At 43.1% G+C, this 22,500-nt stretch overlaps 1 protein-coding gene and 1 long non-coding RNA gene across 5 annotated transcripts; one reads left to right on the forward strand and one right to left on the reverse strand.

Moving 5' to 3' along the window:
* Positions 1-1,245: 1,245 nt before the first annotated feature.
* LOC134467992 (myosin heavy chain, fast skeletal muscle-like) lies at positions 1,246-19,536 on the reverse strand. The gene is made up of 39 exons (XM_063222021.1): positions 19,345-19,536; positions 17,863-18,006; positions 17,615-17,771; positions 16,928-16,955; positions 16,687-16,807; positions 15,698-15,790; positions 15,544-15,607; positions 15,342-15,440; positions 15,139-15,242; positions 10,692-10,830; positions 10,451-10,569; positions 9,365-9,514; positions 9,101-9,271; positions 8,695-8,995; positions 8,426-8,490; positions 8,225-8,312; positions 8,006-8,123; positions 7,797-7,920; positions 7,567-7,703; positions 7,111-7,366; positions 6,730-6,972; positions 6,465-6,641; positions 6,199-6,344; positions 6,002-6,092; positions 5,483-5,872; positions 5,258-5,384; positions 5,044-5,162; positions 4,729-4,925; positions 4,451-4,634; positions 4,180-4,345; positions 3,905-4,029; positions 3,400-3,708; positions 3,112-3,315; positions 2,590-2,715; positions 2,329-2,499; positions 2,136-2,240; positions 1,711-1,806; positions 1,499-1,630; positions 1,246-1,338 (listed from the first exon to the last, which is right to left on the reverse strand). Exons 1-39 carry the CDS (start codon positions 19,531-19,533, stop codon positions 1,318-1,320), a joined length of 5,796 nt encoding a protein of 1,931 aa, XP_063078091.1. The 5' UTR covers positions 19,534-19,536; the 3' UTR covers positions 1,246-1,317.
* LOC134467993 (uncharacterized) lies at positions 10,901-14,848 on the forward strand. Of its 4 annotated transcripts, none has more exons than XR_010038674.1 (4): positions 10,901-11,228; positions 11,316-13,858; positions 13,941-14,014; positions 14,267-14,848. It is a non-coding gene; the product is annotated as an uncharacterized LOC134467993 (long non-coding RNA). The 4 variants fall into 4 exon arrangements; XR_010038675.1 differs by having other exon boundaries at positions 11,316-13,694; positions 13,787-14,014; XR_010038673.1 differs by having other exon boundaries at positions 10,901-11,064; positions 11,157-11,228; positions 11,316-14,014.
* Positions 19,537-22,500: the final 2,964 nt, after the last annotated feature.

Raw genomic sequence — 22,500 nt, forward strand, 5'->3', positions numbered from 1 at the left:
CCACCTGCCCCCAACACTCCCCCCTTCTGCACCTGCCCCCCAAAATGCCTGTGCAAGCCACTGTACAGGCGGGCTTGCATGCGGTCGGGCTGTTCTACACTTCTGCCTTTATTTCCCTTAATATCTCGGTACCTCGTCGGCCGCTATCTATTACATACTACTGGGAACGTTGACAAGCTTATGATGACTTACAAAAACTCCATGATTCTTGTGATTCGTTCACCAGTCTTAAAGGATAACTTACGCCAATTTCAACATGCAGTTGTAATGCTCACACTACCCTGGATTTGTCAGTACCTTTTTTTTCCAGCCTTTTCCGAGATCCTGGTCATTGTAATGGGGGCAGGTGATTGTTTACATTTCAAAAAAACATCTTGATTTATTCCCAAAAACATCCAAAAGGTTATGCGACATCAGCAGACAACTAGCAAACAGCGATAGCTTTTGGGAAAATATTTGGAGTAGGCCTATGTTAAGATTTTTTAAAAATGTAAACAAAAGCTGCCCCCATTAGAATAGCTCAGATCTCGGAAAGGGCTGAGCCGAAAAATGTGGCATCACCGGGTACTGACTGACAAGTCAAGGGTAGCGTGAGCGATACAACAGCATATTGAAATTGACTTAAGTGGTCCTGTAAGAGCATCAATTATTTTTATTTTTGTCTCCTTTATTTTAATACGGTCACATTGAGACTCTTACCTCTTTCCCAAGTGAGTCCTAGGCATACATAAGCATATTTAGTTCATGCAGGCAGCTGATTTGACAGGTTGTTGGTTGAAGCTGGGTAGTGTACTAGTGTAGCCTGGTTTTACCAGACCATGCATATACTAGCCTGGTACCACATTAATTACTTAGTATTTCATTTTTGGTGTGGATCCTCGATGCTCGATTTAGAAAGAAGGTACACACACTTCTTTGGATTTTTCTTCTTTAAGTTCTTTTTTTGTGCTTTTTATTCATTCATTGGCATGATATAATGGCAGTGAATGAATGAAAAAGCACAAACAACTTAAAGAACAAAGAACTTTTCTCCAGAATTCTCTTTTTTTTGTGCAGCACCAAGGGTTGTGTCAAAACCAAGCTACAAGTGAATCCGAGTCACATAACCCTCAGAGATCATGAATCAATAAAACCCAACAAATGGAGAGGGCTTATATTTAGAGATGAATCAATAAATCCAACAAACGAAAAAGGCTTATATTCAGCACATTTATTAACAGTGTACTTTGTACATAGTTACAGATGTGGAATTCGAGGTTCAGATATGAACCCAGAGAATGGGGATCAGGATGGGAATGCAGTTTATAATTCAGAGCTTCACTCTGCAGCCTCTTTACCCTTGGAGAGATATAAAACAAAATACAATTAGTGTCAAGCAATTCAACCAACCAAGTGATTGCAGAAGGAAACAAGGTTGATGTAGCGGCGCCAATAAAAAAATCAAGCAATTTACCAGATTTCTTTTATTTAAAAAAAAAACAAAAAAACATCTGCATACCTTTCCACCATCACGGCTCTTGACCCTCAGCTTGTTGACCTGGGACTCAGCAATGTCAGCGCGCTCCTCAGCTTCCTCCAGCTCGTGCTGCACCTTCCTCAGCTTGGAGAGGTAGGTGTTGGCCTGTTCCTCCTGTTTCGTATGAAATTAGGGGCAATGAATGCAGGGAAGGCATATGAATAGGAAACAAAGGAGAACTGAGAAGTACTTACAGCTTCTTCAGACTGCCTCTTGTAGACCTTGACCTTCAGCTGCAGCTTGTCAACCAGATCCTGGAGCCTGGCAACGTTCTTCTTGTCTTCCTCAGTCTGAACAGAAAAAAATGAAATTAACATTGTGTTCTCTGCTTATGGATTTGGTTGCATTTCACAGAGTAAAGAGATAGTGTTGCACACCTTGTAGAACACAATACTTTATGTAAAAGAACAGTTCCATAAAAAGTGTGAAGTGCTTGCACATCCCAAAAAGCAATTGCTGTGGGTGCAGGATATTAAAGAACACACACGAAAAAGGAAAAAATATCCGAACACCATAAAAGGTTGAAACGTTGTGCCAGTTTTTCACAAATGAAATTACAAGGGAACTTTTGTGGTGTGCTGATATTATTTCCTTTTTTTAAAACAGAACAATTCCTTACCTGGTAGGTGAGCTCCTTCACCCTCCTCTCGTACTTGCGCACTCCCTTGACGGCATCGACACCACGCCTCTGTTCAGCATCAACCTCAGCTTCAAGCTCACGAACCTAAGAGGATGGAGAACAATACCGTTTTAGAGACTATTGTTTCATTTTAACTTGTACATGCAATGTCAGTCACGTTAATGATGCCTACCCTGCCCTCCAGTTTCTGGAGCTGTTTCTTGCCACCCTTCATGGCCAGATTCTCTGCCTCATCCAGGCGATGCTGCAGATCCTTCACAGTGACCTCTAGGTTCTTCTTCATCCTCTCCAGATGAGCACTGGTGTCCTGCTCCTTCTTCAGCTCCTCTACCATCATGGCAGCCTAAATCATAGGAGAAAATGAATTATCTTTCACATAAAGTATGTGCTTACTTCTTGAATATACTCACTGTTAAACAAACTGTCAGCTTACATCAGTGATGGCTCTCTTGGCCTTGTCCTCAGCGTTTCTAGCCTCCTGTACGATGTCCTCAACTTCACCCTGTATCTGAACCAAGTCACTCTCGAGCTTCTTCTTGGTGTTCAGAAGACTGGTATTCTGAAACAGCAAAATGAAATGAATGAAATGTGAAAGCCCAATTGGGAAACTCCAACTCCCATTCTCATTGTGACACAACACTCCACAGCACACAAGGGAACACTGCACATTGCACGCAACGAATTTATGCCTCACCCGTGCAGGGGGGCAGCCCTCAATGGCACTCCATGTTCAGAGTACCTCAGTCATGGAGGAGGATGGGGGAGAGCAGTGGTTAATTACTCCCCCCACCAACCTGGCGGGTCGGGAGTCGAACCGGCAACCTTTGGGCTACAAGTCTGACGCCCCTAACCGCTTACCCATGACTGCCTTGAGAGTGCAGCAAGACAAATATCCAAGGTTACATTAAGGTCTGCAACTGCATGTTCAACTATAAAATTCTTTTCTATTCCCAACCTGAGAGTGCAGAAGGCCAACACGCTCGCTGGCATCAGTCAGCTCCTGCTCGGCCACTTTGCGGCCTCTCTCTGTCTGCTCCAGAGCAGCTCTCAGCTCCTCAATCTCAGCCACCATCAGGCCGTTCCTGCGCTCCACCATGGCAACCTGCTCCTTCATATCGTCCTGTCCTCTAATGGCATCATCAAGGTGCAGTTGGGCATCCTTAAGTGCAAAATATAAAAGACGTTTGTTACATTATGTTGATCTACTGGTTCAAATCACACATTTTTTACTTATCTTACTGACCTTGAGCTGTCCCTGAATGGTCCTCAGACTCTTCTGGGCCTCAGCGGCCTGGCGGTTGGCATGGCTCAGCTGAACCTCCATCTCATTGAGATCTCCCTCCATCTTCTTCTTGACTCTAAGGGCATCATTTCTGCTCCTGACTTCAGAGTCCAGAGTACCTTGCATAGACTCAATCACCCTCTGGCTGTTCCTCTTGATCTGCTCCATCTCCTCATCCTTTTCGGCCAGCTTCCTGTCAACCTCACCCTTGACCTGGTTCAGCTCAAGCTGGACACGGAGAATCTTGGACTCCTCATGCTCAAGAGTTCCCTATTTTTTTAAATTAAGAAATTGAAACGGATTTCAAAGCTTTGAACACGTGATCACTTAAGGTAATTGACAAGGTATTGTACTGTATTATTATACTACCAAGGGTTGTCGTTTGATGATATTGGATCTTAAAATGTTGTATGTTGTGATCTTAAAATGTGTATGATCTAAAGATATGTGATCTTAAAAGAATTACCTCAGCCTCCTCCAGAGCGGTCTGGATCTCAGCCTTCTCAGTCTCAACGGTCTTTTTGGCCTTCTCCAGCTCATGGATGCTCTTTCCAGTCTCACCAAGCTGCTCAGTCAGGTCAGAGATCTCCTCTGCAAAGTAACATTTACAAATTAAATTAAACACATTTAATGCCAAATCAGTGGAAAATATTCCACTATTTTTTCCAATAGTTTCTTTCTCAATTGACTGGGACTGTTATTAAGAAAAGACTTTTATTTTTTTACGTTATCTTGACTTACGCTGGAGGTTCTTGTTTTCCTTTTTCAGAGTCTCCAGGTGGTCAAGAGCTTCCTCATAGGAGTTCTTCATCTTGAACAGCTCAGTGCTGAGAGAACGAGCCTCCTTCTGGGCACCCTCCAGCTCAGCCTGACCCTCCTCAAACTTCTGCTTCCACTCAGCCAGGACCTTTGGGAAGGAAGTATGGTATTGCAGAAACAGGCTTGGTTGCAAATCCCTTTAAAATACTCAGCAACATGTCTGTTATCATACAGTATTAGGGCTTGTGATTACCTTGTCAAAGTTCCTCTGCTTCTTGTCAAGATTGGCAGCAAGAGCATTGGCTCTCTCCACATCAATCATGAGGTCCTCAACCTCAGCCTGGAGTCTCTGCTTGGTCTTCTCCAGAGAGGCACACTTGGAGTTAACAGCCTCAATCTGCTCCTCAGCCTCCTGCAGACGCTGAGCAAGCTTCTTCCTAAATTTTGGGTCAAGAACATACCGGTATTAAAAGGGAAAATAAAACATTTAATTAAACAACTTCACAATAAGTCTGTGGAATGGATACATACTTAGCCCCCTCAAGCTCCTCAGTGCGCTGGATGGCATCAGTTTCATACTTGGCCCTCCACTGAGAAACTTCACCGTTAGCCTTGGACATGCCACGCTGCAGCTCAGCCTTGGCCTCCTGCTCCTCCTCAAACTGCTCCCTCAGGAGGTCGCAGTCATGGCGTGCAGACTGGACAGCATGGGCCAGGGCATTCTTGGCCTGGTTGTGGACAAATTGTTATAATATATGGCAAGACCTGTTATAAGGGAATTAGTAATGTTAATGAAGTTTTACAAAGTCTTATTTAAGATTCTTCATAATTGAAGCTCTTCAGTACCTTGACTTCCTCCTCATTCAGTCTCTTGAGCTCCTCAATTTGCTGGGTGAAGGCCTGCTTGCTCCTGGTCAGTTGAGACACAAGAGCATCCTTCTCCTCCAGCTGACGGCCAAGTTCACCTGTTTAACAATGTTGGTAAAAACACAGCTTATTGTGAGTGAGAAACCAAATAATACTGTTGAGAAATTAGGGGGATATCCTCTATAAATTTTACCGTTCTCAGTTGCAAGTCTTGCTTTCTGTGCGCTGACATCATTGAGCTGGCGTGCGTTTTCATCACCCTTGGCCTTGACTTCACTCAGTTGGTCCTCAAGTGTACGACACATCTTCTCAAGATTGGCCTGTTTGTAGATGTAACACAGATAACAGTGTATGATGAACCCTGATGAAATAATATGGAAAGCAATGGCAATGTATGCTACAGTAAAATTGTACTAACCTTGGCCTTAGCAACAGCTTCCATGTTGCTGGAGAGGTCATCAATCTCCATCTTGAACTCGCTCTTCTCCTTCTCAAGCTTCTGCTTGACACGCTGGAGGTTGTCAATCTGCTCTCCCAGCTCAGCAACACTATCGGCCTGCTTCTTGCGCAGAGCGGCAGCAGTGGCTTCATGCTGCAGGGTGGACTCCTCAAGGTCCCGACGCATCTTTTGGAACTCAGCCTCACGCTTCTTGTTCATCTCAATTTGAGCAGCAGTGGCACCACCAGCCTCCTCCAGCCTCTCACTGATCTCCTCAAGTTCCCTGGCAAGATCAGCTCTCTGCTTCTCAACCTTGGCACGAGCTGCACGCTCAGCCTCAATCTCCTCCTCAAGCTCCTCAATACGGGCCTATAGAAATAGAAAATATAATTGGAACCGTACTATAAAGACAAGTACAAGTTTAATAGGAAAACATGTTAGAAAAGTAGAATTCTCATATTATTTATCATGCTGAAAATGGATAATAAAGAAACCAACCTGAAGCTCCTTGATCTTCTTCTGCAGCTGAGCACCCAGAGATTGTTCATCCTCAATCTTGCTAAGAAGCTGACTTGTTTCAAAGTCCTTCCTGATATCCAGAACAATGAGAAATAAAACTTAGACATGGAAGTAAAATTACCATTATAAATAAATTTGAATATAAACATTTATTGTTAAAATTATTTCAGCCTCACTTCTTCATCTTCTCATCAGACTGCTGCTTGTCATTCTCCAGATCCATGATGCTCTCCTGGGACAGCTTCAGGTCACCCTCAAGCTTCCTCTTGGCTCTCTCAAGGTCCATGCGGAGCTTCTTCTCTTGCTCCAGGGAGCCCTCAAGCTACAGATTGACATAAGCATCAGTAAATGATCCTACAAGCTAAACATGAAAATAGTTATGTGTTCATTAATTGTGTCTACCAGTACAATTAATACCTTACAATATAAACACCCCACTTACATCATCCACTTGCTGTTCAAGCTTGGTCTTGGATTTAGTCAGAGTGTTGACTTTGTCTTCCTCTGCCTGGAGATCATCCAGAGTCTGCTGGTGGGCCTCCTGGAGGGCTTTCTTCTCCTTTGTCAGCTTGCTAATGGACTCATCCTGAGCAGCCATCTCCTCAGTCAGGTTCTTGACCTAAAAACAGGAAGTTTGTTTAATCAGGTATCAGCTATCGTTAAAAAGGTATCTTGAAAAGCATACATTGTTCTTTTTCATTTCCAACCTTGTTCTCAGTGGCATGCTTCTCCTTCTCCACTTTGGCGAGGGTCAGCTCCAGATCATCAATGTCCTTCTTGAGCTCAGAGCACTCATCCTCCAGTTTCCTCTTCTTGGCAGTCAGCTCAGCATTGATTTCCTCTTCATCCTCCAGTCTCTCAGTTGTCTCCTTGAGTTTGGCCTCAAGCTGGATTTTGCTCTTGATCAGACCCTCACACCTCTCCTCAGCATCATTCAGAGTCTCAGATCCCTGAGGTAAGAGGGCGTATATATCATTTCATAGCAAATAAGAAATGTAGGAGATTTGTATTGATTTGCATGGCACACAATGATAGCATACAAAGTACAGTAATTGTTTATTTGCAAAATGCATCAATAGAAAACTTACAGAGGACACTTGCAGCGTCAGGTCATTCCTCTCCTGCACCAGAGCGACCATCTTTTCCTCTATCTCCTTCTTCTTGGCCTCCATTTTGACATAGGCATCCTTCAGTTTAGTATGCTCATCCTTAAGAACAGCCAGCTCCTTCTCAGTCTCAGCGCTCTTCAGAAGAGGCTTGACCTTGAAGTACACGGTCATCCATGGCCAGTTCTTGACACCCATGAATGAACGGATGTTGTACTGGATGGTGAAGATGGCCTCTCTGAACAAAAAAGAGGGAAATGCATATTTAGCTTTGTTTAAACAACCAGACGATGGTACTTCAGACAATTATCTGTGTAAGACAGCAGTTTCCAAACTGTTTCATGTGTGTAGCTCTCCTGATTATATTTTTCAGTTAAAGAAAAACCTATTGCTTGATTTCCACTTTCACCAGTCTATTATCTTATAGTTGGAACATACCTCCTTTCCATCATCTTGACAAACTCCTTTCTCATGAGGTATGCACGGCAGAGAGCCTGAGTCATTGTGACCAGGGCTACCAGTTTCTCATCACGCATCTCCTCAAGGGTACCCAGCAGACCAGCCTTGAAGAACACCTGAGAGGGCAGGGGCATATTTTCATTTACATTTCTACAATACATATTTATATCGGAATACAAATAGTAACATAATGCTGGCAAGATTTTTACCTTAGTATGTCCAAACTTGTACTGAGTGTGATCAACATCAATGGATCCCAGCAGCTTCTCAGCAGCCTTCTTGTTGTCAATGAACTGTCCCTCAGGGATAACACTGGCATTCAGCACCTTGTATCTGCGCATAATCAACACAAAAATTACCTTTTCCATTTAAACCCATCATTCAGATACACATTTTTTTATTAGCTATCTCATATTACCTCTGCTTGAAGTCAGCATAGAGGATTCTGCTTGGGAAACCCTTTCTGCAGATTCTGATACCCTCAAGCACACCATTGCACCTGAGCTGGTGGATGACCAGGAAGTTCTGCATAAGACCTATCAAAATGCCAGTGTTAGACTTTGACAAAAAAGAAAAATGATGGACAATGAAGAGACTGTTCAAAATAAATAGTTGATATCTCTCAAAAATATTTTACCTGGTTTCTTAATTTCATTAGGAATCAGGCAACGCACAAAGTGAGGATGGGTGCTCCTCAAGTTGGTCATCAATTTGCCCAAGTTCTCCTGTTGACAGTATATTTTAACTATGTCAGTTCTTTGTTGCATTCACTAATAATGCACCACATTGGATCACTAATGCCATGTATTTGACCATGTCACATACTGAAGATACATACCCTAAAGGCGGAGGACACGGTCATCATGGAACCACCCTTCTTCTTGCCACCTTTGCCTCCCTTCTCTTTAGATAAGAATGCACTTATTGAGTATATATATAATTGAGTATGTAAATTACATACACATTAGACTTTAAAACACTGCGTAATAAAAGACAGTTTCATTGTGAATAATAGCGTGAAGATAGATATTGGATGTATTTCCCAGAAAATGTTAGTCTCAATTGCAAAACTTAAAAATGTGGGAGATGTTTTGTGAAGAGAGTTACCCTCAACAACAGGTGGGTACAGGACAGGCAGAAGTTTCACGGATGACTTCTGGTACAGCTGCACAACAGAATCGTTCAGTGGATCCTTGTTCTTGTCCAGCCAGCCAGAGACGTTGTAATCCACAGTGCCGGCATAGTGCACCAGGGAGAAGTGGGCCTCAGCCTTGCCCTTGGCAGGCTTGGGCTTCTGGAAGGCATTGGTCTTGCCAAGATGCTGGTCGTACAGCTTGTTCTTGAAAGTGGTGTCAGAGGCCTTGGGGAACATGCACTCCTCTTCAAGGATGGCAAAGATACCCATGGGCTGTTTTTAAAAGAAATTAAATTAAGATTACACCAGGTTTGCTCAAGTGTCCATTTCTAATGTGAAATTGCTGTTAACAACAGTGTGATATAGCGTTGAGCTCACCTTCTCAATCAGTTCAATGCAAGCAGCCAAGTCCATACCGAAGTCAATGAACTCCCATTCAATACCCTCTTTCTTGTACTCCTCTTGCTCCAGGACGAACATGTGGTGGTTGAAGAACTGCTGCAGTTTCTCATTGGTGAAGTTGATGCACAGCTGCTCCATGCTGTTGAACTACGAAAGGAAGATTAAAACAAAATTTGGTATGAACATTTACAGCATTGGTTCATTAACAGTGGATTTTTTCAAGATTAGGTCAGTCCTCACATCAAAGATCTCAAAGCCAGCGATGTCCAGCACACCAATGAAGAACTGTCTTGGCTGCTTGGTGTCCAACATCTGGTTGATACGGACGACCATCCACAAGAACATCCTCTCATAGACTGACTTGGCCAGGGCAGACACTGCATTATTGACCTAAGCATAAGAGAAAGAGGGCAACTGAGAACTCAAGGTGTTCATACAAAAAGTAGAGAAGAGTAATATGTATTGATCCCAGAGGAAATAAAGGTTTTACAGTAAGCAACACAGATATGTCCACAGTACAATACACAATACACAATACACAGGATATCGTACAAGTTCAGAGGTTTAAAAAAGTAGAAGTTCTCTTACAAATGTAATTACAATACTAGTGGTATGATTCTACATGTTACATCTTTGTAACACCTACTACGAGTGTTGTAATTACTAAAATTACTAAAAACTGTAAGAGTAATACTTCTACTTCTAATATTGTAAAGGTATTGGATCACTGTGTAATATTTCAGCAGTTTTTCCAGAATTCATGCTGCCCATTCACATATGTTACATTTTCTATGAATACCTACCACCACCATAAAATTCTAAATATTCATCATGCCTTGGAAAATTTCACTTGTTAGACATGAACAGGTGGATCTTCTCTATGTCTGCCATTTTGAATTTTCAGAAATAGACATTTTAGCGGCAAATCTTTATGTGCTTTGGTCATAGTAAATATTAGTTTACTACTTAGTAAATATTCATGAAAAGATCAAATTTGGCAATAGGCAGCACAGTTTCAACGAGCAGTGTAGTTGCAATACCTACGCAGGCCACCATTCTACACAATTTATCTTTAAAGTCCACAATAGCTATACTGTAAATGTGGGGCTAATCCGAGGTATTCCCATGAACCCCAATGGCTCCCACCATTTTACATATGATTAGGCCAAACATATTGAAGACATAGGAAAAATCCAACTTGAAGTCAAACTTGAACATTTGAAATGGTCCAATACCCATATCACTTCTTACAGACATTTCCCATTCTTCTTTGAGACTTTTTGTTATCTCCATGATATAGCTACTTTGTAAAAGTTGAGATATTACCTGTGGTACAGTCTGACCCTTGGTGACGTACTCATTTCCGACCTTCACTCTAGGGTAGCACAGACCCTTAAGCATGTCAGCGGAGTTCAGGCCCAGGAGGTAAGCAACTTTGTCAGCATCTATAGATATGTGCAAAACATTGTATTATATTAAGCTGCAATATGACACCACAGACTGGGATCAAAGCACAATTCCATTTTTTCAACAGCTATGTTTTTAATTATTTAGAATTGAGACCTACCCTCAGTGCCATCAGGCTCAGCCTGCTCCTCACGCTGCTTCTGCTTGAATTTCATGTTGCCGTGGTGAAGCACAGCACCAGTCAGCTTGTAGATGGTGACTTTCTCCTCTGCAGTGAAACCCAGGATGTCAATGGCTTCCTGGGATGACAAAAGATAGACTTCTGTTTAATATTTGCAGGATTGCTTATGTAACCGGTGGTTATCCTGAACTTTTATTCTGACGGGGTAACGACGCTCCCCTTTTCCTTCCGGTGGGTAGCGTATATCATTCCGGTGGTAACTAGCTAGCAAAGAGGCTATGTTTCTGATGCTGCAGTGTGTAGCGTGGGGTACACCGCTCTCTCTCTGTGGTTGAGCCATTGTACAGGAAAGGTAGGCGTCCTTCTCGGTTGGTTTATTGCTCTTTTTGGTGCATTGTAATGTACTTAGATGTTGGTTACTGACACCATTTAACTTAATTGTAGCCCTGTCCATCGGCGGCTGGCGTGGGGTCGGCTGCTGTTCTGGGATGGTTTGCTGAGCTGGGCAAACTCAAGGTAAAAGATGCGTTCTGTACGCTTCTCTCGTGTGTGCGAACGTAGTCTCTGTTGTGACTGATGTAGCCTAGTGTTACTCTATCACAGTGTCGCTGGTGATGTTCTTCCACTTTGTGTCCTGTGTGGTTGCCTGCTTGCATGCCGCTTCGAGAGAACCAGAGGTAATGCCGGCATTTTCTGTAAGAGTTTCGACGCTTAGCACTTGACTTGTGTAGGGAGTTGTGTGGGGTGGGAGTGGGGGTGCTCCGCAGGTGTGATGGCGGGACTGGCAGCGTGGTGCCTTTGATATCGCGCTGTGGTGTCGTGGTTGCACCTGTGGGAGCGCCCACATTTCCACAATACACAACTCCTGTTGAATCGAGTTATAAATGCCGTGCCTAATGGTAACTTTCTCGTTAAATGTACATAGGAGGAGATGGTGCCTTCGACTACACTGATGCAGTGTCACTAGAGAAGGGGGGGCATCACTGTTCTTTTCCCAACCTTTTGTTTTGTTTTGTCCTATTGTGTGAGTGATTAATCCTGTGCAACCTTTTCATTTTGACGTCCAAGACGAAGGGGCTTGTGTAAGTTTCACTCTAACATCCGAGACGAAGGGGCTCGTGTAAGTTTCTACTTAGTAACCGCCAAGACGGAGCTTGTGTATATGATTAGGGTATGAACACTTAAGTATTACTGGGAGACGTATCTTAAATCTCAGACTCCTTTTGGAACCTATACTTGCTGTAGGGGGAGACCAAAGACGTGTGTCTAACAGGCTTGTGTGTGTGTGTGTGGTGGCCATTACAAATCTTGCCCTTTTGGCAGTTTTTCTTTTTTACAATTTGATTTACTAACTTGTTTGCCGTGATTTTTGTTATTTGGTCTACCTCTCGTGCAACTAGCACATTTGCACAATTTTGTAGCCTATATTGAGATGACGTGCCTAAGGATACTGTTAAAGTTCATATTCTGATTTGATGTTTGACTGAGCCCGTGAGGCATATTTCCAGATACAGAGACTCATTACGAAAAGAAAGAAAATAAAAAGAACTCTGAATTGTATGACAGTTGTATCTCTTGTTATTCAGTAACCTGTTGCGGGGAAAGTCAAATCAAGTGTTTGATGGTTGGGTTCTCTCACCCTAACAAATGAGAGTGGCGTAGTCACTAAACATCTTAAAAACATCTAAAAATATAAAAAATATTACGGTAAAGAGATAACGCAGGCCACATTTGGCAGTAGTCGGCAAAGGATAACTAAGTGGATACAGCTGTCTACAATTGTTAGTGGTGGGTTTTGTATGCATTTGGTTTTGTTTTGTTTTGTTGGGAAAAGAACAGTGATTACCCCCAGCCAGCGGAGAGCCCCACCGACGAGATCACCGGCAGGGGTGCTGGCATAGCCGACGGCCAAGCTGCGAGAGAAGCATGGAAGGACTGTCTGAGTTGAGGGAGATGGCAGCGCATCAGCAAGGGCAGCTGTATGTGCTGTCAAGGTGGCTGGGCATTTCCCAGCAACCTCAACCTCAACCGGAGTCGCAGGAGGCTAGCTTCACGTGGGAGAGCCAGCATCTGGGGCACCCGGTGAGAGACCGTGATGGGCAACGGGCCTCTGTGGGTGCGCAGCGGCAGCCTTCGCCGACAGCCCACTCAGGGGGCAATGGGCAGGCCTCCAAACGCAGACTGTCATTTAGTGGACCGGAGAGTAACCGTCCAAGAAGAACGTCCATGTCGCATGAGGCTAGCTTCACGTGGGGGAGCCAGCATCTGGGGCACCCAGTGAGAGACCGTGATGGGCAACGGGCCTCTGTGGGTGCGCAGTGGCAACCCTCGCCGACAGCCCACTCAGGGGGCAATGGGCAACGGGCCTCTGTGGGTGCGCAGCGGCAGCCTTCGCCGACAGCCCACTCAGGGGGCAATGGGCAGGCCTCCAACCGCAGACTGTCACGTAGTGGACTGGAGAGTAACCGTCCAAGAAGAACGTCCATGTCCATCCAGCCTGGCGTGACTCCATCCTGGATCATAATGCAGTGTCTGTGTATGATTATGTGCATGTGTACTTTGTTGATGGTTAATGTGCTGGGGGGCCTCTAGTGTGCGTGTGGTTGCGCTCGTTGGATGCGCGTGCGATGCGCGTGCTGGTGTGTGTGTGTGTGCGTGCGTGCGTGCTTGTTGGGTGTGTGTGCGTGCGTGCGTGCTTGTTGGGTGTGTGTGTGCGTGCACGCTTGTTGGGTGTGTGCGGAGATGTGTGCGAGTGCGGAGTGTCACCGGGACGGTGACCTTTTAAAGTGGGGGTGTATGTAACCGGTGGTTATCCTGAACTTTTATTCTGACGGGGTAACGACGCTCCCCTTTTCCTTCCGGTGGGTAGCGTATATCATTCCGGTGGTAACTAGCTAGCAAAGAGGCTATGTTTCTGATGCTGCAGTGTGTAGCGTGGGGTACACCGCTCTCTCTCTGTGGTTGAGCCATTGTACAGGAAAGGTAGGCGTCCTTCTCGGTTGGTTTATTGCTCTTTTTGGTGCATTGTAATGTACTTAGATGTTGGTTACTGACACCATTTAACTTAATTGTAGCCCTGTCCATCGGCGGCTGGCGTGGGGTCGGCTGCTGTTCTGGGATGGTTTGCTGAGCTGGGCAAACTCAAGGTAAAAGATGCGTTCTGTACGCTTCTCTCGTGTGTGCGAACGTAGTCTCTGTTGTGACTGATGTAGTGTTACTCTATCACAGTGTCGCTGGTGATGTTCTTCCACTTTGTGTCCTGTGTGGTTGCCTGCTTGCATGCCGCTTCGAGAGAACCAGAGGTAATGCCGGCATTTTCTGTAAGAGTTTCGACGCTTAGCACTTGACTTGTGTAGGTAGGGAGTTGTGTAGGGTGGGAGTGGGGGTGCTCCGCAGGTGTGATGGCGGGACTGGCAGCGTGGTGCCTTTGATATCGCGCTGTGGTGTCGTGGTTGCACCTGTGGGAGCGCCCACATTTCCACAATACACAACTCCTGTTGAATCGAGTTATAAATGCCGTGCCTAATGGTAACTTTCTCGTTAAATGTACATAGGAGGAGATGGTGCCTTCGACTACACTGATGCAGTGTCACTAGAGAAGGGGGGCATCACTGTTCTTTTCCCAACCTTTTGTTTTGTTTTGTCCTATTGTGTGAGTGATTAATCCTGTGCAACCTTTTCATTTTGACGTCCAAGACGAAGGGGCTTGTGTAAGTTTCACTCTAACATCCGAGACGAAGGGGCTCGTGTAAGTTTCTACTTAGTAACCGCCAAGACGGAGCTTGTGTATATGATTAGGGTATGAACACTTAAGTATTACTGGGAGACGTATCTTAAATCTCAGACTCCTTTTGGAACCTATACTTGCTGTAGGGGGAGACCAAAGACGTGTGTCTAACAGGCTTGTGTGTGTGTGTGGTGACCATTACAAATCTTGCCCTTTTGGCAGTTTTTCTTTTTTACAATTTGATTTACTAACTTGTTTGCCGTGATTTTTGTTATTTGGTCTACCTCTCGTGCAACTAGCACATTTGCACAATTTTGTAGCCTATATTGAGATGACGTGCCTAAGGATACTGTTAAAGTTCATATTCTGATTTGATGTTTGACTGAGCCCGTGAGGCATATTTCCAGATACAGAGACTCATTACAAAAAGAAAGAAAATAAAAAGAACTCTGAATTGTATGACAGTTGTATCTCTTGTTATTCAGTAACCTGTTGCGGGGAAAGTCAAATCAAGTGTTTGATGGTTGGGTTCTCTCACCCTAACAAATGAGAGTGGCGTAGTCACTAAACATCTTAAAAACATCTAAAAATATAAAAAATATTACGGTAAAGAGATAACGCAGGCCACAGTTACACATGACCTCAGTGTGGTATGAATATCATTCAAAAACTTAATTTAGGGAAATGTGCTCATCTTACATCAGTGGCCGTCAACTCCTCAGCATCATTGATGCTGGCCACAGCAATCTGACCCTGACTGCACATGGGGAAGTCATAGGGGTTGTTTGTGATCAGACACATCTCTGCATAGAAAAGAGCAAAACACCAGTAACATTAGCCTTTTGTTTTAATTCTGACATTTTAGCTTTGTAAAGTTTTTCAGTTGAAAGTTTACAACATACCAATGATGGCGGGCATGTGGTTGCACATCATCTGGAAGAAGATGTGGTAGCCTCTTTCATCAGACAGCTGGAATGTCACTCTAGACTTCTCCAGCAGGTCTGTGGAAAGCATGTACTTGATGTTTCACTTCCTCTGTGTTTTCATTCAATAACTACATGATTATACGTGTATATGTTTTTAAATTAGGTTTATTTTACTTACAAGTCTCAATATCAGCACTAGCCAGTTTTCCGGTTGTGCCAAAGTGAATTCTGATGAATTTACCCTGTTCAGACCATGAGACATTAGCCAATGCTTTCACATAAACATTTAGCAAAGTGGAAGTGTGGTTTTAAGGAATTCATAAATGACTTACGAAACGGGAGGAGTTGTCATTCCTCACGGTCTTGGCATTACCATAAGCCTCCAGCAGAGGGTTGGCAGCAATAATCTGGTCTTCAATAGAGCCCTACAAGCACAAATCGTCTCATCATAAGTGACTTTGTGAAATGTAACATATTGGGAAATCCCGTGCTGCTTTGCACAATCGTTCCAATGTGAAAGACAGCATGGAAGCTTGGAAAGGCGATGACTGTAGTTTGTTTGAATAGATACAACTGACAGGATTGGCTATGGGCTATGTATGCCTACACAATCCCAGGCATAGGCATGCACAGATAGGGACGAGGTGGGGCAAAAGCAACTGCCTCTTTGACTTACTGGGAGGAAAATCAAAAGTTTTTTCTCACAATGTATTGTGGTCCATGTTGACATGGTAATCTATAAATGCTTCACAATCAAAAGTATGTGACAATAATGCCCCAATATAATATAATTATATTATATATATATTACAGCCTAGTAAGGTAGCCAGAGGTTCCACATGCCCCCAACCACTCCCTCCCTTGCAGCACCTGTCCCCCAAAATGTCTGTGCAGAAAACAGAGGAAGCTCAACACTGCTACAATAACGGTCAAGGTTTAAATGTGAAAGCTGACGTTTCGGTCAGTCAGACCTTCATCAGATGAAGGTGATGAAGGTCTGACTGACCGAAAACATCAGCTTTGAGCTTTCACATTAAAACCTTGACTGTAATTCTAGCAGTGTTGAGCTTCTTGCATAATTTTCAAGTGATTTCCATTAACCCCTTAGCGCAGCACTATGGCTCTCTGTAATATCATAGCAATGTTGTTATAATGTAGTTAAGCATTTTCAAAGTGAATAGGGTCGCCTACAATAGCTGCACCTGCAAACAAATATTCAAGGTGTGCAGGCCACCTCCTCCATTCTTTGTGTAGAAAGCAGAAAAAGAGAACTTAAAAGAAGAAAAAAACAAAGCAGTGTGCAAGCCGCTTCAGTTCCTACCTGCAGCTTTCCAGAGGAAGCAGGGGCCTCATCCTTCTTCTTGCCTCCACCCACTGCAATTGTTGCAAAGTACTGGATGACACGCTTGGTGTTGACAGTCTTCCCTGCACCGGATTCTCCACTAAGTTAGTTACACAGGAAAGGGGAATTTTTTAACTCCTAACTCAACTCTCCACTTAACATAATATGGAAAACAAAACACACTCACGGCCAAATAATAAATGCATTCATTAATACTCACGTAATCAGGACCGACTGGTTCTCCCTGTCTGGAAGGGGAATGGCAGAAGGCATCTTAGTGTTAAGTATCTTGCCCAGCAGGCATTTCACCAAAGTAAGAGCCTGCAACTTCTTTATTTAAGTTTAAGTAAGTAATACTTTCTCTCAGTTTGATATTAAAGGTACACTGTGCAGGAAATGGTCAAAACAGGTACTGCAACTATGCTGCTCATTGAAACTGGGCTGCCTATTGCCAAATTTGATTTTTTTCATGAAAGTTTACTGTGTACCGTAATAAACTAATATTTTCTAGTATGGCCCAAGTATAGTCATTTTGCAGCTAAAAAAGCTATTTCTGGACATTCAAAATGGCGGACCATGGAGAAGATCCCCCTTTTCATGTATGAAAAGTGCAATTTTTCCAGTCATAATGAATACCTAGAATTTGATGGTGGCAGTAAGTATTCATGAAAAAGGTATACGTGAATGGGTAACATGAATTCTGGAAATAAACAACTAAAAATCTTACACAGTGTACCTTTAATTTTAAGTAAGTAATACTTTCTCTCAGTATGATATTAACAAAATGGTCATTTGTAATATATTTAAATGAAACCTTTCCCGTGTCCTAAGGCAATATAGACACTGTCTTGCATGTATCTTTACTACTACTACTAGACCAAGTATTTGCCCTGCCCATTGACCATACCTTGCAACATGAACTGGTAGGCATTGTCAGAGACAGAGAAGATGTGGGGTGGGGCCTCCATGCGCTTCTTGCCTCTGTAGGCATTCACCACAGCTGGGTCGTACACTGGGAGCCACTTGTAGGGGTTCACAGTGACGCAGAAAAGTCCAGAGTAGGTCTGCAAAGGAGAATTGAGTACATTAGAATTATATTGTAAATTTACTAAAGGTAGAGCATTTCTGTATTTTTTATATACAGAAAAATCTTACATAGATCATCCATGCTGCATAACGCTCTTTGAGATTATACAGGACGGAGGCTTCATTGAGGTGGGTCATCATGGCCATGTCCTCAATCTTGTCGAACTTGGGAGGATTCATAGCGCAGACTTCGTCTTCCTTTACAGTCCTTTCCTGGAGAAGATGGTTAGAAACAACTGTTACACGAATACAAATAACAGACTTGCTGCAACACAGCTATGTAAGGGTTAACGTTCGGCGAGAAGGTCGCTACCGTGGAATAGCAGCACGACAGAGAGAATCTTTAGACCCCGACGCGGAGCGGAGGGGTCTTGTTCTCTCTGAAGTGCTGCTATTCCACAAAGCGACCGACTCGCCGAAAGTTAACCCGCTTATTATATGGATATACTTAGGCTAAATGATTCACACACGCGGGGACATTTCTTTAGACCTATTTAATGTTAAGATTGTTGCTGCGCAAAACAAAACAGTGCCGTGGAACACCGCTAGGCAACAGCTAGGTAGGCTAGCCAGGACAACAGGTGTTGTCTATCACAGCAGCTGATTAGAGTGACAAAAGACCGGACCCCCTGCGGAGTGATGTGAAACATTCGCTTTAGCCACTGACTTGTATACAAGCCAGTGGCTTTAGCAGTGAACGTCTTGTTGCCATTGACAGCGGTAGCCAGGACAACGGGTGCTGTCTATCACAGCAGCTGATTAGAGTCTTGTTGAAAAGTCGCTTTAGCAGTGAAAAGTCTTGTTGCCATTGACAGCGGTCTGTTATAGACCAACCCGTCCGTTATCGAAAAATAACAGACGTCCGAACGTTGGGGAGCCCCGTTGAAATGAATGGAGCATTCGACAGATGACGTCACAACCATATAATAAAGACCTATAACATCTTTTTTTTAAGGAGCAATATGTGTATTGAGTCAATAGTAAGTGAACGATGACTCTCGCGGCCACTTTCACGGTCCACTGTCAGAGAACCCCAAATGTAACTTTTGACAGAGTGACCCAAGTGCGTCTCGTGGAAAAACTTCATACAAAAAAATTGCTTTACATACTGCCAGATACATTTTCACATTTGTATCAACTGCTGCCATTCAGTGATGAAAAACATTCTCACACCAAGCTTAGTTAAGCCGCATTTTTTTCATGACGGTGTAGATTTTGAGACAGGCATGCCACAGGTACTGTACGGTTAAAATCGTTGCCCTAGATTTATAAAGGTGTTAAAAGTGTTTTTCATGTTAGGCGATGTCTTGTTTTAAGGAGGGAGTAAGTAGGCCTATCTAAGCTAGTGAGAGTCAACAATGATCCATTGACTTTCACTAGCTTAGCTACATACTCCCTCTTTTAACTTGTCTTAAAGCAAGAAAACGCCCAACATGGAAAATAAGAAACTTTACCACCTTTGTAAACCCTGGCCAACGATTTTAACTGTATTAAGCCCCAAAATAGTGGCATACCCCTTTAATGCTAATTATATTAGAAGATATACTGTACCTCCTTGGTCTCAAGAATTTCAACGACGACTTTGCCGCCATCTCTGCTCTTGATGCAACCCTTCATGTAGAGCTCCTCCTTGTGGTTGACATAGCAGGCGCTCTTGGCATCAAAGGGCTTGTTCTGAGCCTCGATTCGCTCCTTCTCTGGCTTACGCAGGTAGATGGCAGCTTCGCCAAACACGGCCATTTCCGAGTCCCCCATGGCGGCAGGTCACTGTGAAGAACAGAAGCATTGGTAAATCTAAAGCACAATGCAGAACGGATAATCAGTTAAACCATTTAAGCCTAAGGTACTTGTAAAAAAACCGCCTGCTGAATGTCTAAGCCCCTTTTGGGAAAAGGTACCATCAGCCTATAAAAACCTAAATATCTCAGCCTGTCAGGGACGTCCCTGTCACTTCTTTCATGTATACAATCTTCCAAGTCCTATCTCAATAAAGACACGAAAGCCTCTAAAATACTGTATATATTGGACAAAAATGGAGGGAGATATTTTATGCTGTATCTAGTTTCTAATGGACTGGACAGGTAGGTTCGAACTAACTACAGAGGAACCACAGTGGGCCTAGGCCACATCAGGTCTGAGGGGCCTAAACCACAGTGTCATGACATTACATTATGTTACAGTCCATGTGCCTTGAAAACTGGAGGAGACACGCTCACACCTTCGCCTAATAATTAACATTGTTTTTAACTGGGTGCTGAATCCCACATAAAACAGATAAAGGAAGCCAAGTGCAGTACTCATTACATGCTGAAGAAGGGCTCTGCCCGAAACGTTTTGTGGGTGAACAGACAAAGAAAAATCAGGAGGAGTGCTGTCCTTAACAGTCCATGGGCCGCAGTGGGCCTAAATCACATCGAGTTGAAGCACATCATCACTACAGCCTGATGTACAGTAGCTATACTATACAGATGATTGCAGAGCAAAGCACTACAGTGACTAAAATGCAAAGGCTGTGTTCGCAATCGAGACGATGCCACACAGAGGAATCAATACAATGACGTCTTCTAAGGAATCGAGACGACGCTGTCTTCTTAGGCTTTGTCGACAGCAAGGAATCAAGGGAAGCCGATATCAAATGAAATGTACAACAATGGTATTTTCCCTCAGTCCTACTGTAGGCACTTAGTACACAACTACATCATAACAACATTGCTATGACAGTACAGAGAGCCTTAAGTAACAGATTAAGACAGCCATTACAATTTTGGTGATAGTAAGGTTATAACATAGGCTCTGTGCTAAGGGGTTAAAGGCAGTATAAATGTAGCCACAGTCCTGTCTTCAACATTCCAGATTCAGTCGCATTGATTGTTAGTGGACAGGTGGGTTCTTTTGTATTTTGTGTTGTGCCTTCTTTCGGGCCTATTTTAACAGGCAGCATGAATGTAACCTCAGTCTTGTCGTTAACATTCCAGAGTCAGTCGCATTGTCAGTGGATGGGTTGGACATGGGCTCTTGTGTGTTTGTGTTGTAATCTGGCAGAATAGTCAGAAACAATAGCGATATTAAGATAGGCCTACCTAACCAGAAGATACATTGATGTCCAAAAGAGTTCAAAAGATATGAAATAGAAATTAACCGGCAAAGGCAGGCAGAAGCCACCTCAATGTTTTGGATAAAAAACAATGTGCCAGGGTCCTTTCTTTTAAAAAACAAAATGTCATCTAGAGATCATGTATTTCATAACTTTGGTATGTGGTGATACCATAGGAAATATATTAGGTGAAAGCCTGATCATTTTAAGAGAATATACCGTCTGCCTTTGTGGTTGTGACCAGTCTCACCTTTTGTCTTCCCAAAGCCAGATGGAATTCTTTTGATGTTTCAGACTTCTGGAAACAAAAAAACAGCACAGCGCAAGGTCAATTCACAATTAGCTTTATTGCTGTATAGCTAACTCTGGTACCAGAATTGTCTTGTACATGACCCCTGTCAAACAAGTTAATGAATGACATGACATTAACAAAAAAACACAAGTGAATAACAATTGTAGTATTTGTAGTAATTGTGTATCTCTGTAGTAATAACTTATTACCAAGTAATTACTACTCTGTGTGTGTGTGTGTGTGTGTGTGTGTGTGTGTGTGTGTGTGTGTGTGTGTGTGTGTGTGTGTGTGTGTGTGTGTGTGTGTGTGTGTGTGTGTGTGTGTGTGTGTGTGTGTGTGTGTGTGTGTGTGTGTGTGTGTGTGTGTGTGTGTGTGTGTGATGACTTACTGTGTGGCAAAGGAAACCCTCTTCTTCTGCTGCCTTCTGCCTTCTGCCCCACAGCCTTTTATATTGCCCCATGGGCACCTCAGAGCCCCATATATGGCAAGTCCCCCCCCCCCCCTTCACAAGTAATGCAGTGTTGGTTTACTGATTTATAACCGACCACTGCAATTGTTTCTAATTTCATTTCTTGTTTGCTGTCTGCTTTTAATTGTCTGTGTATATTTAGCTTTCATGTATTGATTCTGCTCAGCTGTTTAGATGCCATGTAGCTGTGGTTTGTCTTGTCTTATGTTTTTTTTTTCATACTGCAATGTAAATTTTAAAGCTGCTTTCTTAGCCAGGACTCCCTGACAGACGAGTTATTGAAACTCAATGGGACCACTTAAAAAATTAAATAAAATGATAGTTTATCGATGAAAAAATCTCATTTAGCTACGTTGCACCATGCCTTCTTAAGGGTTTCGTCAATGCTACTACCAAAAAGAGATCAGGTAGTTACGTAGTTTGCTATTGGAAAAAAAAATCTTTGTATGCAGCCTGATAGAGTATTAGTAAAATATTACATATTTTACTATATTTTGTCATGTTCACAATACGAAACACATAGTTTGGAGATATAGTTTACATGTAATTACATATGTTCTTGTGATTATTTCTTTAATATTAGCGCAAAGGACAGGTAAACAATTTCCACAGGTTTCCACAAAAGTTTTCCATGAACAAATTTATTTTAGTTGCTACATTATTTACTCCTAGTTAGTGTACATAAAAATTATGCTGATATGAGTTATAATGTGCTTGCTAGCGTTTTAAACATGATGTTGATATGTATTCTAATGTGCTTGCTAGCGTTTTAAACATGATGTTGATATGTATTCTAATGTGCTTGCTAGCGTTTTAAACATGATGTTGATATGTATTCTAATGTGCTTGTTA

The sequence above is a fragment of the Engraulis encrasicolus genome, chromosome 17 (assembly GCF_034702125.1).
Source record: "Engraulis encrasicolus isolate BLACKSEA-1 chromosome 17, IST_EnEncr_1.0, whole genome shotgun sequence".
NCBI classification, from domain to species: domain Eukaryota; kingdom Metazoa; phylum Chordata; class Actinopteri; order Clupeiformes; family Engraulidae; genus Engraulis; species Engraulis encrasicolus.